We start from the raw sequence: 19,148 nt of genomic DNA, 5'->3' as shown, positions 1-19,148 counted from the left end.
ACATCGCGGTCTTCACACCGCATTACCTTTACAACGCAGGCATTACAACGCAAGTCATTACAACAACTTGTGCTGGATGGCGCTCTAAGCTAAGGAATAGAATGATTTACTATTCCAACACCTTCCCTACTGTAACATAGGTTGGAGTTGGAATAGTAAATCATACTATTCCTAAGTCCAGCACCCTCCAGCGCAAGTCGTTGTAACGACTTGTGTTGTAATGCCTGCGTTGTAAAGGTATTGCGATGTGAAGACCGCGATGTAACGTCACATATTCCCCCAGAGAGCCGGCCAAGCCATCATGTGCACTTAGGGAGTGCAAACCACTCCTGCTCCCGCTGAAGGCGGTGAGCCCTGCCCGGCCCCACCCAATCTGGCTGGAGTCCCACAAAGAAAAATACAATTATAATAACTTCTTGTTATTATCGTTTTATTTGTATTTTGCACTGCTCAACGAGCAATGGGGCGATGCTCCTCCGCCTTAGCGGAGGAGATGGCGCTGGGTGACTGCTATCTGTAAAGAAAGCTAGCCTGAGAAAACAGAGCCAATTGTTTCAGAGAAGAGATGGGATATCCTGATCCTTCTTCCCTCATCACAGTGTGACACTGTGGGCAACTTCCACCTTACTTTGTTTAGGTTTGTATCTGAGCCCCAGAAGGTGCTAGCTCCTTCTGCCTTGTTCTGCTGTCCATCATTTAAGATGCTCTTCATTTGCCAAGTGTCCAGGTATATGTGACTTGGGACATTGATTAGCAGCATTAACCTTCATGAAAACTACCAAATAACCATACACTGTCCCATAGTTCAGAAACAAACGGGCTCACAACTGCACAGTGAATTATCGGTATTATGTAACCATTACTTCATTCAGTTAGAAGGATAACAGAGCAGGGTCAAATACTTGAATATTTTGATTGCAATGTTCATATGTGCAAATGTGCGTCATATCATGCAGAGGAGTGGAAGTGAAAAGGTGGAGCAGTGACATACAGGTGTGATCGAGCTAAGTTCAATTTCTTTATATATGTGTATTTGTACGATTACGTACTAAAGTAACGTGGTTCAAAAAGTAATGCTTCGTACATTCGAATTACAATAGTGTAGCCGTGCAATAGACCATGAACACCATAGCCAATCGACGGGAACATTATAAATTCATAATAGCCTTAAATGTTAAACATAGTTACCTCTGATTTTAATGCATTACTTTGGACACTCGACAGGCCTGCGGCAGCAGCATTTCCACTGAAATCCAGAGGACGACAACTACCATTTGTTTCTTTTTCTAAAATACAGTAAAAGAAACCATCACAACTTTAATAGTACCAACCATTTTTTACCCTTAAATTCATTTTTCTATTTCAGTGATGTCATTTAGCATGTCATAAGTGATGTAATAAGTGAGATCATAAGCAGTCCATGGCAAGTTACAGTTAGTTCACAAAAAGGACTTTGCAAGAAAAATCCAAAACTATAAATTTGTTTTGCAGAAATTGCCCACCACAGAAAGAGTTCACGAAGTTGTGAAGATTGCTAATTTAAACACTCCTAGTAAAAAGGAGAAAAGAACAAAATGAATCCGTTAGCTGCAAAGTCTGGATTACTGCATAAGGGTTGCGAGGACAAAGTAAAAGTTATGTTTAGGTAATCAATCATTCAAGTTTGCAAAAATTATGAAGTCTTTTGCTTGGTTAAAAATACAAGATCTAATTATTCTTAAAATGATAGCTTGAGTTAGACGTGTGAATGAGCACGTATATATTTTGTGAACATTAGTTCACAATGTAGTTAATGAGGCACAATTTGGTGCTGTATATTTTACATACCAGCCACATTATTTATAAAAAGTAATATTCTGGACCAGACCCTGGCGGGATGAGGAATGGCCACTATCTTTTCTTTCTGTTGATTCTCAGAGCCGTAAACTGTTCTCGTGGCCACTTAAAACAACACCTGCACTGTAAGTGGGGCAGAACTGATGGGGAGGCAGGGGAAGTTACCAAACTAATAAATAGAGTGCCTGGTGGTTACACAGGAATAGGAATGGTAGGTGTGCAGGGTGCTCCCTGAAAGTGAGGAGTATACAAAAAATGTGGACGCAGCCATATGCAAAATATTCTTGACTCTGCTCCATTGGTGACAGTCCAGCCCAAGCATCCAGTACAGGTCCTCCCCGAACCGAAACACAAGCAATCCAGGGTCAAGACTGATTTGTGTATGGTTGGGTCCAAACTGATGTGGCAGGGTGTTCAAAATATCAATAAACCGGGACGCGGGCCAAGTAGTTACCTGTGGGTGAGATTAAATCAAGCATTCCATTCATCCCTTTTTTGTATACTTCACTAGTACATGGCACCAGTGGAGTGTTGATGCATCCAGGACTGTGACCGCGCTGGTGAGAGAAGTGGGCAAAGATGATCTTGATCGCTTTTAATCCTCCACCACAGTGGGGAGTGGGAACGCCTCCTGGAATGACATACAGGCCATGGCATTAAGGACCTTCATGGAGACGAGCAAGGAGGTACACCTTGGTTGGATCAGCAGTGGCAGCGGATCCCAGGGAGGATCTTTTCCTGGGTGACAGCAGTTCACTACAGGAGCCTTGTGCCATGACTGACAAAGGCCAGAAGCAAGAAAAACTTTCAATGCAACTCACTGAAAAGGGGTATCGGATCAAGAAGTCTGCACCTTATCCTATGTATTGTGGTTAGTAGGTTGATTGTGGGTGCTAGTTAGCCTGAAGTCAAATACCCCTAGACTTCCTTATAATTTCACACCGACAAAATGCTACAGCACCCCACACAATGTAATTTTCACAATGACGTAGCCTACGTTTCTCCTTTTTTATACTGGAAGATCATAAATAAAAGCAAGAAAAAGAACCTCAAGTCCTACTGCAGTTTTTCTTCATAACACTGTATTTAATGTCATTGTGAAAATTACATTGTGTGGGGTGCTGTAGCATTTTGTCGGCAAGAAAAACTTTCAGCCGGGCTCTAGAAGAATGGAGGTGAGAAAGCTAAAGAAATTGACATGACCGCTAGGGACCTGAGAGAGGGCCAGGGGGAAGATGAGGGCAGCTCTGAATGCTAGTCTCAGGAAATTGGATATGACGTAGAAGAACGCGGCTGCTGGGGAAACCCAGCTGCAGCAGGTACCATGCAAAGTGAGAGGGATGGAAATTACCATAACAAGCATTTGCAATGCAATAGGTCTCGCATTTGCAAGGGCTTAAGCTAGTGGCATTGTAAATGCCAATGCATTTAATTTATGGTTTGAAAACCAACACATAAATAAAAGTCATTGCCAATTACAATGTCAATAGCTCAAAGTCTCGTAAATGCGAGACTTACTGCATTCCAAATGCTTGTTTTATATTGCATGCACATGCCACATGGTGCAAACAAAAACAACAGATATCATGCTGAGACATACAAATGGTGGCTATATTCTTCCAATAAAAATGTTTAATTACAATAAAAATAATTCACCATTGGAAATAATTGTATTAATACGGTACAGGTGCTTCTTAGCGGACAAGTGTATTATGAGCGTGCATTGAAACCATATTTTAACTTTAAAGCACAGAACAGGAAAAGAGGATTCTTAATGATGCACAGAAAAAGAACTATTGGTTTTGAACCTTTCTGAAAATATAGGTTTTAATACACGAGACTAAAAAATAAAAATGATAAAGAATGGAGGCAGGGCTTTAAGTGGGCCAGGCCATGAGCACCAGCAGTTGCTTCGGTGAATAAAAAACATCGTAACTCTGCAGCAGTACCACCCTTTACTGCCTTTAATGTTACTTCAAAGACACTGGTTATAGTTCTTTCAAAGTCTCATCTTTTTAGAACTGAAGCATTTTCAAAATTATATACAACAAAGCAATAGTTGTGTTTTTTATTTTTAATCTTATGCTCCTAACATTGACAAAGCCAATAGTCCTGGCTTGTTGTAGGTGAAATGTTACTCGTTGTATTATATATGTGTATGCAATGACAGAACCAGCAAAATACAAGTCAGGTGGCACACTATGCTAAGCACAGATTTTTAGCTATGTGTTTTATGTGTTTTAGCTGTGTTTAAAGCCACGCCCTAATTACATCGGCACGCCCCTTTGAGAGACCCCCTAGTTTTGTCATCCCACTTATAGCCCTGTATGGAGGGAAGCAGTTTAAAGTAATTTATTGGCGCATCTACCTGGTTCTAAAGCATACATCTTTTTTGGCAGATGTGGACGTGTTGAGGCAACAGTGCAAGAGAGCCAAGGACTCAAGTGAGCTGACCATGAATTACCCCATGTTGCCCGCTGTGTTGGTAGAAGCAAAATTGTATTTGACACTTGAATAGAGCAATGAATAAAGAGGGATGTTCCGAAGCCACTCTATGGGGTCGATTCGAATTCGGGAAACTAAGCCGTACGACGATTCGAATTCGTAGCCCTTTCCGTACGGATCGTACAAATCGTACAAATCCGTCCGAATCGCGAAGTACAATCGGTAGGAAAAAAATAAGTCTGAATCTTTGCGTACCGTACAAAAAGCAAGGGTAAATCTGTACGACATGGACCCTCACAGTGAACCGTACGAATCGTAAACATGCCGTACAACCCGCCAAATACGATCCGGACCGGGGAATGAGTACGCGATTTGTACGGTAAACGTCGTGTATGAGCAATTCGTACGGAGAGCCACACAATCATATACGCACCGTACCCCTAAAATCAAGGGGTGTATGCACGTGGTGTACGCACCGTACCCCTATGATCCTGGGGTGTACGAACCGTACCCCAACGATCCTGGGGTGTACGAATCATACCCCTACGATCCTGGGGTGTACGAACCATACCCCTACGGTCCTGGGGTGTACGAACCGTACCCCTACGATCCTGGGGTGTACAAACCGTACCCGGGGGGGTCCGTTTCGTACGCACTTTGAGTTGAATTCTGCTTTTCCGGATGTGTTGAGCTCCCGTAGAAAAAGAGTCGTACGGAGTGTTGACTGGACAAATCATACTTGCTGGGTCAGAAAATGTTGCTTCGATCCGTACGGACATCGCGTACTGCATGTTCCAAATGCCATTTGGACGGATTATTGAGTTGTACGGGCTTTGGTACGATTCGGGCGGAGAACTGCTTTGGGTACACATCGTACTACATCGTACGTACGGGGACGTTCGAGGATACGATTCATACTGGAAAAATGCTCCGTACGGCTATTTGTACGGGATTTTACCGATTCGGAATCGGCCCCTATATGTCTGGTAGTATTTTTTTATTCATTCATTTTTTATTTAATTATACGAAGCTGGCTATCTCTGGGCTAGGACGAAAAAGGGTATGTATGAATACAAAAACCCAAGAAATACTGCAAGAGGCCTCTTGGTTAAATCCCTTGAAGAGAAACGGCACACCAACACACGCATCCGTCAAAACGAAGGCCGTATATTTCGATTTATCTACAACTGCAAATTATTCATAAGCTGTAAAGCAACAGTTGTCTCCAGATTTTCCTGCTTCAGCATCCTTAGAATCTCCGCCTGCCCCTCAAACCTTAACACCGCAACCTCCTACCCTAGTCATCACCTCCCCACGTGACGGAAACAATTAGGCTGTATGTCTAGCAATAATAACACTTGTCCCAAATGCGCAATACAATCTCCCGTTCTGTGAAAGGAAAGTTGACGAGCCAGCTTGAAAAAAACTGGAGCACGCGAGGAGGTGCGGCGGAAAGCTCTTTCCTTTAAACAGTTCATTTGGGATCGGTACAGTGCAGGCTCTGGTTGGTTCTAGGTTGGATTATGCTAATGTCCTCTACCTGGGCCTGCCAGAGTATCTGCTGCAGCGGCTCCAAGTTGCGCAGAATGCTGCTGCGAGGGCCATTTATGGCCTAAATAGGCGAGCCAGTGCTGCGGGCCTCCTGCAGACCTTACATTGGCTTCCTATCCGCAAACGGATCGCCTTTAAGGCACTAACCTTGGCCTACAAGGCCCTCCATGCTGTAGGAGCAAAGTATCTCCAAAGGAGACTTGCCTTTTACCACCCGGCCCGCTCTCTCAGATCAGAATCTCTGTTTCTGGCGGCGGTGCCGCGCGTAAAGAGAGCTCGCACTGGAGGCCGCTCCTTTGGACTGCTGGCGCCACAGTTGTGGAACACCCTGCCGCTGTCACTCCGTGCAGCCACCAGTTTACTAGCATTTAGGAAAGGTCTAAAAACTTGGCTGTTTGCCCTATAGGCTGTTTTTTTCCCCTTTTTTCTGTTATGCCTTATACTCTGTTTTTATCATTGTGTTGTGTTATTCTGCTGTAGGTCTCATTTTTAAAGCGCCGGGACACTCTTTTTGAGTAGCCGTGCGCTATACAAAAATAAATATAACATAACATAACATAACATAACTGAGGGCCTTTCTTACTAACGTAATGCACTCTGTTCCAGACATGTGAAAACAATGCGAAGGAACATTTGAGCAAGCGTGGGAGGTTATGCATGCCTCATCTTAAACACCACGGGAACGTGTCAGAGGCGATACGGGACTATATCCTTGAGGCTGGCAGAGGCGATACGACATGCGTGTGCACATCGCCTGTCCAGGCGCGCACATGGTTTGTCTCCCCAGTAGTCTTGCCAAGACAAAGCAGCGCATGCGCTGGGTTCGCTAGGCGAGACCTAAAAAGGTGGAGACCATGGACCATGAGCTGGAGGAAGAGCTGAAGATGCATGAAGAATATATTGGTTGGAGTGTTACTAACCATGCACAGCAGGGTTGAAACTCTGGAGAATCATAAGACCTGGACCCATATCAAAGTACAGGGGCACTCAGCAGTTCCCCCACATACGCATGCGAAGGAGGCAATGGTCGGAAATACTTGTGTCTTCTAATCACAAGGGGATCAGCTTTTGCAGAAGACATACTGGCTTCCCTCCAGAAGACAATGCCCCCGGATGGAAAAGGCTGTGGTACTATCATCTTAGTTTTGAAAGATCCAAACTTGGGGTATTCTGAGTAACCTTGAAGTGTTACCAACAGCTCAATGAGAAACACATCCTTTTGTCCCCCTCACACTGCTCAGTGACCCATGATACTGCAGGAGGTGAGGCTGCAATTGTTAGAATTAGGTGCCAGTGCATCTTTGTCCCGACAGAGGCCCTTGTGTATTACTGAAGGAAATTAAGAAAGGCTGTAATTGAAATGGATGTAGTGTGATACGGTGAGCGAGGAGGATCACGTTTTAATGATAGCTGCATGCTTGACTCCTGGGAGTGTTTTTTCTCTGGTGGTTTCTTCATTATGGACATCAAGTTTCATACCTTTTCCCTCTTTGTTCTCCTTACTTGCCTATCGGTTTGTTGTCCCTTTCCCAGCTATTGCCCTACTGTTATCACAGATACACAAACATAATGGCTTTTTGATATGTTGTATCATTAGTCAGATTCAGTGGTGTTGTAAAAGCAGGTAATGAATATGTGCTTCCGGAGCATAGGTTTCTATTTGGTGTGACCTGATGTAAACGCTTAACCTAACCAGAATTAAAACCAGCATTAGCATAGCCAATAGGTCTTGCTTTTGGGACCTTATAAGTATTTATTATGCAGCACAATATCCTTGGTGAAACAACATTAACTGTTGCATGGCTAAGCACTTATAAGGTCCCAAAGGCAAAACCTATTGGCTATGCCAATGTTTGTTAAATAATGGCATAATGGTGAGATCAATAAAAGTGGACAGAGTTATCTTATTTTATACTTCTTTGAAGGCAAGCCGATAACAATGAATTTTAACTTTAAATTATATTTTGTTGTTGATTTATTGTTTTTAATTTGTATTGTTGTCTGTATATTTTTATATGTGTGTTTTAATGGTTATGGACCGTCTTTAACTGAAATATATTTAAGTAAACTTTAAAAATCTGTGGGCATTCAAGTGCCAAAAGGAAGTAACTTCAGTACAACAGTATTGTGGCCATCGGAAACCATTGATAAATAACAGTATGAATATAGGATACTGCCTAGTCCGCCCTAGTTGCCCGAGGTCCCCATGAGAAGCGTGACCATAACTTATTGGATAAACTACTGTCTGAGGCCTGGGCCTGTGAGTGGAGTTAGCCAGTTTCGTAACATGTACTGGTTGGAATCGATGTTTCCAAAGCTCGTTGGGCCTTTCTGTGAGAAAAAAAGATCCCAGGACTGCATTTGTAATATGCTTTCCATTCCGAGTCCATCCCTGGCGGTCCCGTATAGTGTGGAAGGAAGTAGGTTTTACAGCGTGGCATGGGTACTGTGGACAACATTTATTTTTGGGATTCTGAGAAGCAGATTTCACCCCTGGGTGAGCGTAAACCGAGACATGGGGAGGCAGAGCTCCACTGAGACAGCAGGAAGGAAAAATGCCCATGGGTTATTATGGCAGTGTGAACGAATCCGCATGTATTTTGATGTTATGCTAAAAGACAAACGCGTGCGCCATGAAGTGTGTAGTGTAGGATAAGCAACAAAGACACAAAAAAAACACAAACACAGATACAAACATGTACACACATAGAAACTAATAAGCATCAGACACAAACAAGCACCCACAAAGACACACTATACCAAAATGCAATTAAACCCGCATATCAAAGACCATGCACACACTTAAGAGCAGGGAAGAAATTAAATAACACATCAATCAAGTGCGGTTAATTAACAACATGCATACTTACAAAGTGCAGGCAAATTCGTGCCATGGCGGAGTGGGGAGACCCCCGAAGGTGGAGGGAGGAGGTCGGGCAGAGCAGCAAATACTGGGAAGGAGGAGACATTATTGAAGAGGCGTTGCCGCCTCATTCAGGGAAACATTCCGTTTGTGCGAAGTGGGAAGGGGAAAGTAAATAGAGCTTTCAGGAGCACACCAAGAGCCATCTCTCTCACGGGCATGGAGCACACCACGTCGTGCATAAGAAAAGAAAGGTGGCACATGCTTTATGCCTGATGATACCGCAAGCCCGGGAGATGTGTGCGCGCGCAAAAAAGAAATTAAGAAAAACCACGCAAGTGGTGAGCGAGTTGTGTGCGCAAAAAGGAAATTTTTTAAAAAGCACGAAAGTGGTGCGCGCGCAGCAGCAGCAAAAGTGAAAGTGATCGGGCTCCAGATGGCGCCTCGGGCACTGAAAGCTGGCGGCTGCGTGCGTGCACACGTGCATACCCGCAAGCGCTAGGCCATCAAAAGCCTGTGGTAGCGCTTTTAAAAGCCCACTTACTAAATGTCTCGCCGAGCAGCACATGTGCTGGTTCAGGCGAGACCTAAAAAATTAATCATAAAAGACAGTATTCTAAAAATGAATCAGATGGACTTTTCTTTATATTTCTAAGCAAGGGGTATGAGCAAAAGTACATGAAAAAAAGACAACTGAGTATGGGAAGTGTAGGCAATTGAAAAGTTAAACATAGAATGGCCAATACCTAAAACTAGTGGGAAAGGAAAATGCACAATATAAAACTCATTAACAATGAAATAATCGGTGAATTACTAGGTTTTCCCAAATATCCCACTAACTCAGATGTACAAAACCCAAGAGGGAGACCATACACAAATAGAAGGATCAGGGCCTAGTACACTACGCAATGGCATTCGCCCAATCTGAACATGTAGGATCCAGTATGCATCTCCATAAGCTGTGAACGGTGTCCATAAGAGTCCTATGACTGGTCAGGCTACGAATAAGGTATCACTTGTCATCAAGAGTGGAACAAGAGGAGTGGGCCGTCCCTTATTTCTCCCACCCATGCGTATACTTTATAGACAGACAGCCAATCAGGACACAAAGGGTTACCCAAGAAGGAACACCCAAATTCAGGTAAACCCCAATACCTCTTATATAAGTTTCATAAAAATGTAGGGCAAACCACCACCCACCAACCGAGGAACGAATGATCTCTATGTTAATTGAGATATCATTTTATTTATTTATTCATTGCTAAATAGAGACTAGCACATGCATACAGTACTAACACACCCATTAATTCACTCAATGTGCACAAAAATACGTGGCTGATTTTTTTTGTGATAAATATTTTTATTGGCATTTTCTGTATTTACGTACATCATAGCAGTAATAATGGCATTGGTAGACATGAGAAATCTCATATTCACTTTGCATCTTGGCATGAGGGTAGGGAACATCGTGGCCTATGATCTCTCGCGTAGCCTCAGTTGATGATGGGTCTAAGGGACAAGTGGTGGGGTAGTGTCAGCACCCACGCGAGGCAGTCTTTGCTGTACGCTGGGATGTGAGGCGTGCTCTCTCTGCTAGCACTATATCATAGGGGTGGTGATATGCCAGTGGTAATATAAGCTTAAACAAACTTGGGGTCAGAACTGGGGTACACTGTGTCGTACATTGCTACAGTTTGGGGGTAATCGCCTGGTTGATGCATTGTGGCATTGCGGCTGGTTTGGCATGCGCAGGGGGGGGAAGAGTGCTGGAGGTCACCTCCATGGAAACATAGTTATGGTCCGCTCGCGGCTGCCATTTGCGACCTGCCGGGTGACTCGGCCCTCCGCGAGTCTCCCCAGGCGGCCGCAGGGGCCACGAGCGCCCCCGGAGAACCGGTAGACTGGGATCCCGGTGTCGTCAGTGTTTCTTGTGTGAAGGAGTGGAGTAACATGGCCCAAGTCATAGAAATGGGATGTTTACGAATTCTCTTAACCTCTTCTGTGCGGAGTATTCCCTCTTCAGCTGCGCCCCATTTCTTGACAGCACCCACCCATGCCGCACAAAAATACATGGCTGATATATACACACGAAGCAAGGTAAAAACGCTCCTTGACTGCAAAAATTACTTTCACATTAGGGAACACAAGTAACTCTACTACGCTCAACAGCGACACTGGGTAACTGATCCAGCAATAAAAGAGGCAGTAACATGCAAGACCACCCCCAAGGAGCATCTCATCAAATACCGGTAGCGCAACGGGGCCCACGCACAGTGCCCAACCAGCGCACATCAAAGCCCGGCACACCAGCAGACACGTTGGGGGCCGAGCCAAGCAGCACCTCCTCACCTCCAAGAATCGCAGCAGTCGGGCCTCCGCCAAGTCTCCACACAGCCCGGGCCTTAGGGAGAGCTCGCACAGGCAGCTTTCATTATGTTGCTTCTGTGCAGGACGGCAGAGTCGCATCTGCACCGCAGTCGCTGTTACAGATTGCAGGGTCAGGCCACCTGGTCTCAGCGTCTTTGGGAGTTCACGGTGGCGGCCACAGTCTCTCGCTTCCAATCCGTAGGTCACACTGATCGCCCGTCCAGTACAGCTAGTTTATGGGAATCTGTGGGACTCGTGCAGCTCCACCCCAGCGCTGCACTCCCAGGGCTGCCTCACGGGTCCCCATGTGAGTCCGCCATTTTCTCAGAGACGCGGCAAACCAGCTCAGATTTTGCTGCGTCCCAGATTCTCTCGCTACTTTCCTCCGGGTCAGTAGGTGCAGGGGTGATTTGCCTTCCTCTGTGTGTCTTTTGAGACCTCGATGTCTGCGGCAGGCTCGGCTTGTTGTCGTATTGACTTCCCCAGCCAGCAGAGCTATGCTAGAGTGCGGCCATCTTGCAGTGGGCTCAACAACGCCCCCCAACAAAGCATAATGTCTCTGAATTTTCACTGAACATCTGGATATAAATATTTGTAACTTATAAATCTCCAGTTTATGTAAAAATTGTCAATAGCACTACTTTAAAACTCTTTAATGTCAGCATGTGCACAGAAATCCATAAGTGAATAATGTAATGTAAAAATAAGGTTTCGTTTTTCTCACATATTTTGGCAACAGGACTTTGATTTAAGCCACAACCTATTTGTAATGTACGTCAGCAACTCACACTAGTTGCACCCATTCTCTACCATGTTTAAATTAAGTACTGTTCCCTATTAAAATGTTTCTAGTAGTTAAACTGTGCACCATATAAATTATTAAATCAGACTTATCTCCAATACTACATTATTTATATTTCATGGCTGTACCCATGTACAGTCAATGTAGGCTCTAAATATTTGTGGGCCTTTACTAATTACTTTCTTTTCTAAAATGATAGAGCGGTTTACAGAGTAATTTGAGGGGCAATAGCTTGGGTGATGTCATTAATTATGTCATTTAACATGTCATGATGATTTGCATTGTCATAAGCAGTGCATGGTTAGGTCACTGGACTATAACTGGCCAATTTCAGTGTTTTGCTTTTTTTTTTTAGTTTTTAAGCATTAGTCTTTAACTCATTTCAACACCTAACTAGAACGTTACTTTTACCTTTGTGTTTTTGTTAGTGTATTTCGTGGGTTTTTTTCAAATGTAAACTACTGCATCTAACTATAACGTCACTTTAACCTTTTTATTCCAGTGAATTTATGTTTTGTTTTTAATGTTAGAGAAGATCATATTACCCTATTACCATACCTATCTGTTTACTCTATTTAACCATTTTCTAATGTTTTTGGAGCATTTTCAGCCAACACCTCCACTGCACACAGCCTTCTGCAGTTCACAACAAAGGCTTGGGACAGGCCCACCCCCCTGCTGCTGGCCAACTCTCTGCAGTCTGCCCTCAATGGCTAGCTTGCTGCCATTGCCCCTTCTGACCTCCTACTTGCTCTCCCTTATTCCATCTGCGCACCTCTGCCGTCCCTCCTTTATCATGCTCATTCTGGAAGCTAGGTAATCCTTGGATGTTTATGGACATGGAGCAATTCGCAAGCTCCTTCAGAGCCTTTGTGGTCTTTTCTTGCCCTCTGTGCTAAAACGCCACCTTTATTTTTCTCAGTGGATTTCCCTTCTGGGTATTTCAGAGACCACAATCTCCTTTGTGCATGCCAGCATGGAGCGAGGAATAAGGAGGATTGAGGGCATGCAAATGCTCCTCGCGTAGCGACGCTGTCCTCCGCCTATTGTGTTTCCCCGTGTCTATTCAAAGTATTGCAATCAACGGAACCTGGTGATGGCTTTCCTCACAAGTCATTATATACATTTCTCCTCATTAGGCCCTTAAAAGGGCTGCAACAATTTTTGAACAGGGCACCGACCTAGGGGCTGCAGGTCACACCCTTCACTAACAACATACTGGGTCTATTAGTGTATTTAGTGTACACAAGTTGCACTTCTGAAGCCTGCTTAGAGTCTCCAATCTTAGCCTCTTCTCATTAGAGAACATTAATAGTGACGTCAGGTCCATGAAGGAAAAATTCTACCCTCAGGAATATGAGGGCTACGATGTATATGAGGGCCCCCCCTCTGACTTTCACACTGAGGAGCAACTAGTGGAAGCACTAGATAACTCAGTTGAGGACAATGTGAATAGAGATCTGATCCTAGCGCTCTTTACAAGACCCCTAATACGCAATACCAGCTGGGAACTGGGTAAAGAGACCCCAGCTTCATTTCTGGAGGTAAAATGGGTGCATAATTCCACTTAGCAAGGCCCCACTCTGAACGCTAGAGAGAATCTGGACCCCGGCTATGGGGCTTCTGATCCCCCCAGTCCTTTGGGGTTTCCCCCGAAAAGGGATCTAGTGCACAATGATGACTTCTCGCAAACTTCCAGATCAGACCTCTCCCATGAAGGAGCTTCAGCCCTCAGCACACAAACGTAAGAGAAAGACCCAGTGTCGTACGGTTTCCAATTTCTTGGCCGACTTGCATCCGATTAATAATTTCCTGCCCCAGTTGGCCAAACAAGGGTTAAAATACCGGTCCGTCAACAATTTCCGCTACAGTATATCAGAAGGGCATCACCCAGTGGATGGTAAGCCAGTAGGTGAGAATCCTTTAGTTTGCAAACTCCTACAAGGTATTAGGCTTGTGCAGCTTCCCAAGCCTAAATACGCGGTCCTATCCAATGCAGATGCAGCTCTTAGATTCCCAAGAGCCCGGCTTGTGAATGAGGATCTGCCCAGGAAACAGCTGTCAGCAAAACTGAAGGCCCTTTTGTGTCTCATTTCATGCCGAAGACTGTCGGCTGTGAAAACCCTGGACTTACCAGGTAGAGTTTTTTCACCTTCAGGGGTGACCTTTAAGATCTCTAATTGAAATAAGACACGCTGACGATGTGTGAGTTATCCAGCTTTCCCAGACAATCATTATTATTATTATTATTTAAAATCTTATATAGCGCGCAGTTACCCTTGGGCATCCCAGCGCTTTTCCAGACAAGATCAGATGTTACTGGGGGACAGAATTAACGCACTAAACGGGGAACAAAAAGGTTTTAAGACCTTTGCGGAAACGCAGTGTGCAAGACTCGGCGCGTAGTTTTAGAGGAAGCGAGTTCCAAATCTTTGCTGTATTAAATGAAAATCTTCTCCCACCCGTGCGGGCCTTTTTGACTCTCGGGACTAGCAAGAGATGTTTCCGATCAGATCGAAGCGTTCTGCTTGCTTTGTATGGAATAACTAGGTTTTTTAAAATAAGGGGACCTTTCCCTGAGAGGATTTTATGGGCCGTGCAAAGTGCCTTAAAGGTCACTCTCTCCCGTACTGGGAGCCAATGCAGCGCCTTTAATGCCGGTTTCGCTGATTGCGTCCTCGGGATATCCATAAGCAGCCTTGCCGCTGCATTTTGGACCTGCTGAAGGGTCTTGAAGGTGGATTCAGGGGCGCCCAAAAAAATGGCGTTACTATAATCGAGTCTAGATGTTATAAGACCCTGAATCAACAGCTTCCTCGATGTTAACGGTAGGAGAGGGAAAATTTTTCGAGCCGACCGAAGCAGGGCATAGCACACTCCTGCAGTTTTCTTAGCTTGGGTGCGAAATGACAAGTCTGGTTCTAGCCAGACTCCCAGGCTCTTCATTACTTCTTTGGGGGCTGGGAAAACACCCATACATCTCGGCCAGTGAATCGAAGGGAAAAGGGGAGTTTTGCTCCCCAGCAGCAATATTTCCGTCTTCGAACCGTTCAGCTTAAGGGAGGATTCTTCCATCCAAATATGAACATCCGACAGGCAGGAGTTCAAAGTGTCCGGGTTGTCGGCCAGATGGGATAAAGAAACCACCAGATGCGTATCGTCAGCATAGCTGACGATTTTGATGTCATATGGGGACACTACATCCTCCAGGGGGGCCATGTAAACATTAAATAATGTAGGGCTCAAAGAAGAGCCCTGTGGCACTCCACACTGGAGGGGAATTGACTTGGAACTCTCACAGCCATCCCGAACCTGGTAAGATCGTCCGGAAAGGAAAGATCTCAGCCACTGCAGGGCCACCCCTGACAATCATAAGTTGTGTGTGCTAAGATGTTTAAAGGCCTATGAGGATTGCACTACAGAGTTGTGCCAGACTACAGGGGGGGCAGTTACACATTGTATTGAAAAAACCCGTCAGTCCAGTGATGTCAGATATCCTAGCTAGGTGGGTTAGATGGTTGCTGAGTGAAGCAAGAATAGAAAACAACATTGTTTGTTGTTCATTCGGTTAGAAGAGCTATGGCATTCAAGTCATACTCACATAGTTCCCGTTTAGAGGCTATCATGGCAGTGGCTGACTGGTACTCTGATTCTACCTTTAAAATGTTCAAACATAAACGAACTCTAGCTGTGGCTTTTGTTGTAATGGGACAGCTTTGAACAGGCATAATCTGAGCCTCTGGTCGGACATAGAATTAAACTTTTGCTGAGTACTAGTCGGTAGTAGTGGTCCCTATTTGGGAAATCACTGCACCGCTTTTGGTATTACATGTTTGTAAGGTTGACGTTGTGTTTTGTGAAATGTTTAATCAGGCGTTCCTATGCTCAATAATGGCCGACCCGTTCATTATCCTTAAATATGGCAGTGTGGATACACTTTATCGCTCTTGACTCGTATACAAGTACATACTTATATCATGGCTTGACAACGCTTCATCACATGGAATGTGAGAGGCCTGCGTACTCCCTCTCAAAGATATGAGGTGTACACATGTCTCAAGCGACACAACGTCCAGATAGCTCTTCTACAGGAATCCCATTTAACACACTTGGAGACAACTAGACTGCATCATAGGTGGAGGAGACACATCATTGCCATTCATTATTCCACATTTGCATGAGGGGTACTGATCTGGATACCCCCGGGCACTCTCCTCCTAATAGAGGAGGAGGAGATGGATGTGGAGGGGACTAGATGGTAGATGTATGCTGCTAGGAAACATATGCACCAAAGATGGAACAGGGGCCCTTCTGGAGTATGCTGTCAACAGTACTCTCCAGGATTGTGTGATATGCCCTGGGTGATAGGAGGGGATGTTAATAACATACTGGATACAACCCTTGATCGAACATTCCCACCACTGAGGGGCACAGCAGCGGCTAGTGGGGCCTCGTTGTTAAGGAACTGGGAAGACGGTACGGGGCAGGTGGAGACTTGGAGACACCGTAATCCAGCCACACAGGTGTACTCCTTTTACTCCACTCCACATACCCTACATGTCCGCGTCGACAGGATCGTATGCACGGCCAACTTGCTACCATATGTGTTGCAGGTGGAGTATCTGGGATGCACGCACTTGGACATAACTCCCACTGCATAACATTAGAATGGGACACACAGCTCAACTACATAACAGTATAATGGGACAAACAGTGCATTTCAACTCCAACATGGCACCTGCAACCTGCCAAGCTGCGAATCTCTCCGCACTGCAGCTGAGGATTATTTTCTACATAACACAGGCACGGCGACGTCTGCCCTGAAAGAATGGGATGTATTCAATGTGACATTGAGAGGTGACTGCATGGGATTGGGCTGTGGTATGCGGAGGCAAGTGGAACGGGAGATCCAAGTACTGGAGCTCGTATTATTGTCACTAGAAACACGTTTGTCAACTGAAGTCTCCAGCTCCCAGGACAGGTCGGAAGCAAGAGCTAAACATACTCAATTGATAGAGGTTGAGGTGCCTCAACTATGCAGCACACTCTGCAAAAACGCACACCCTGGCTGATTGATCCGGGTCCCTACTGGCATGGCTATCAGGCAAGAGCAACCAAACTGTCCCATTACGGCACTACACTCCCCAGAAGGGTTGATAAAATATACTCAACACAAAATACATAAAGAGCTACTTCTTCATTTCACCTTGCTATATCGGGCAACAATGGAGGCCTGTGATTTGGAACTAAATGGTTTTTTAGATGAACTCTCCTTTCCTAGGCTTACTCCTGACCAGCTCAGGGAAGGTGGCGGTACCTGATGGCTCTTCCTCAGAGGTCTACAAAGCTTATGCGGACCTTCCGGCCCCCACTCTCAAGAAGGTCTACTAAGAGGCACTACACCGGTCTCAGTTACTGAACTCTATGTGCGAAGCCACTCTGGTCACCCTCCTGAAACCAGATCGAGATCCCACCCAGCTAGGCTCCTATCGTCCACTTGCACTACTGAAGGTGGATTACAAGGTATTGGCCTGCGTCCTAGCGGGCGGTTGGTACCATTAGTACCTTATTTAATATATGAGGACCAGAATGGGTCCATCCCGGACCGATCCACGTCTCTCAATCTGCGTCGGCTGTACAGGGTTATGTGGTATGCACCACAGACCTGGCCCAGCTCTGAACGTATAGTGCCAGATTTAGAGAAGGCATTTGACATGCTGGAGTGGCCCTTCATCTTTAATGTTCTGCCCCGGTATGATTTGGGACCATATTGTATCATGCTGATAAAACTACTTTACAACAACCCAGTGGTAAGGGTCAGGACTGGACGTATGATGTCATAGCCTATACCAGTGGGCAGAGTTACTAGACAAGGCTGTTCCTTCTCCCCCTCCTCTTTTCATTGGCCATCGAACCACTGGCCCTGGCAATGCGAGCATCTGCAATGTACTGAGGCATTCCTGAGGGAAGAGACATACACGCGATCTCCCTGTACGCGGACGACCTTCTTTTATATACAGGAGATGTTGGAAGGGTCCCAGATGTTATAGCCGATACACTCAGTCGTTTTATACGCTACTTGGGACAGTGGGTCAGTTGGGATAAATCATGTCTGTTTCCATTTGACACTAACGCACCTGACCCAAGGCTCAATAATAATGAAACCCTGGTTACTTGGCAGCAGTCCATGTTCCGCTACCTGGGTATCAGGATAGATCACAGTTACCAGGACCTCCTGGATGGCAACCTCACCAGGGCACTCACATCTTCGTCATCGCAGATGAACGTTTGAAAAACGCTTTCTCTCTCAGTGGTGGGATGGATTTCACTCATCAAGATGGTGGCTCTCCCTAGTCTCCTTTACTATTTTACAAATCTACTCCTGTACCTGCCGCCATCCTTTTTTCGGCCAATCGAGTGCAGGATCCGTAACCTTATTTGGAACACCTTGCACTGTAGAGTAGCACTCGCGAAGTTGTATTTACCGGCGGGTCAAGAGGGGTTGGCAGAACCTAACCTAGAGCACTGTTATCTAGTCTCTCAGCTACAATGTGTGGCCTGCTGGGTGGAAGGTAGATACTTGGCAGATACTACGGTACATGAGATTCCAAATACGGTGGACACAATCCTCGCTATGTTATACCAATGTGGCAGGGAGGATGGCTCACTCCCTCTGCTTCTGCAGGTAGCTCACTGCTGTTTCGCAGAGCTCTCTTCCCCACTAGACAAATAGGTCCCTACGCTCCAGCGATTCCATTGTTTGGAACACCCAGAGGAAACAGAATTACTTTTCCGCCAGAGTTGGCAGACTGGAATAAAGTGGGTATACACCCCTTTAGAGACCTTTACTTAGGTGGAGCGATCAGGCCATTTAATGACTTAGTGAGAGAGGAGGGAATGCCTTCAGGACATTTCCTTATGCATGCCTCATGGATCAGTCTGTTGCAAAGTAGATGGGGGGATATAATGCAAGAACTAAAAACAAATTTATACTCCAGTACATCCGTGTTATGGGAAACGGCAGTCACCTCACCCGCTGGTTTGCAGATGCACTGCGGCAACACAAAGCAATAGATTTGACCCCTTGCGTACAAAATGGGAATCTAATCTAGGTCGTTTGTGTACGGACACAGAATGGAATACAGTACTAGCTAACCCTACATATGTTCCTTGCAATGCTATGTTTAAGCTAATACACTACTATATAGAACACCAAGCATATCTCACCCTAGAGAAAATCAATTGTTACTTTAAAAGACATGATGCACAGAGCCCCCGGTGTTC

The 19,148-nt window shown here is 45.2% G+C and overlaps 1 protein-coding gene across 8 annotated transcripts in view; it reads right to left on the bottom strand.

The window, feature by feature from the left end:
* Positions 1 to 19,148, bottom strand: part of PHF11 (PHD finger protein 11) — a 500,916-nt gene that overhangs the window by 229,669 nt on the left and 252,099 nt on the right. For all 8 annotated transcript variants that reach the window (XM_078657356.1, XM_078657358.1, XM_078657357.1 and 5 more), the window contains exon 9: positions 1,189 to 1,286. In XM_078657356.1, coding sequence (XP_078513482.1) covers positions 1,189 to 1,286 — 98 coding nt within the window. The remainder of the gene's footprint in view (positions 1 to 1,188; positions 1,287 to 19,148) is intronic.

This window comes from Lissotriton helveticus, chromosome 8 (assembly GCF_964261635.1).
Source record: "Lissotriton helveticus chromosome 8, aLisHel1.1, whole genome shotgun sequence".
Classification (NCBI taxonomy): domain Eukaryota; kingdom Metazoa; phylum Chordata; class Amphibia; order Caudata; family Salamandridae; genus Lissotriton; species Lissotriton helveticus.
Note: the sequence above shows the minus strand (reverse complement) of the source record. Positions and strands in the feature narration are given on the sequence as shown.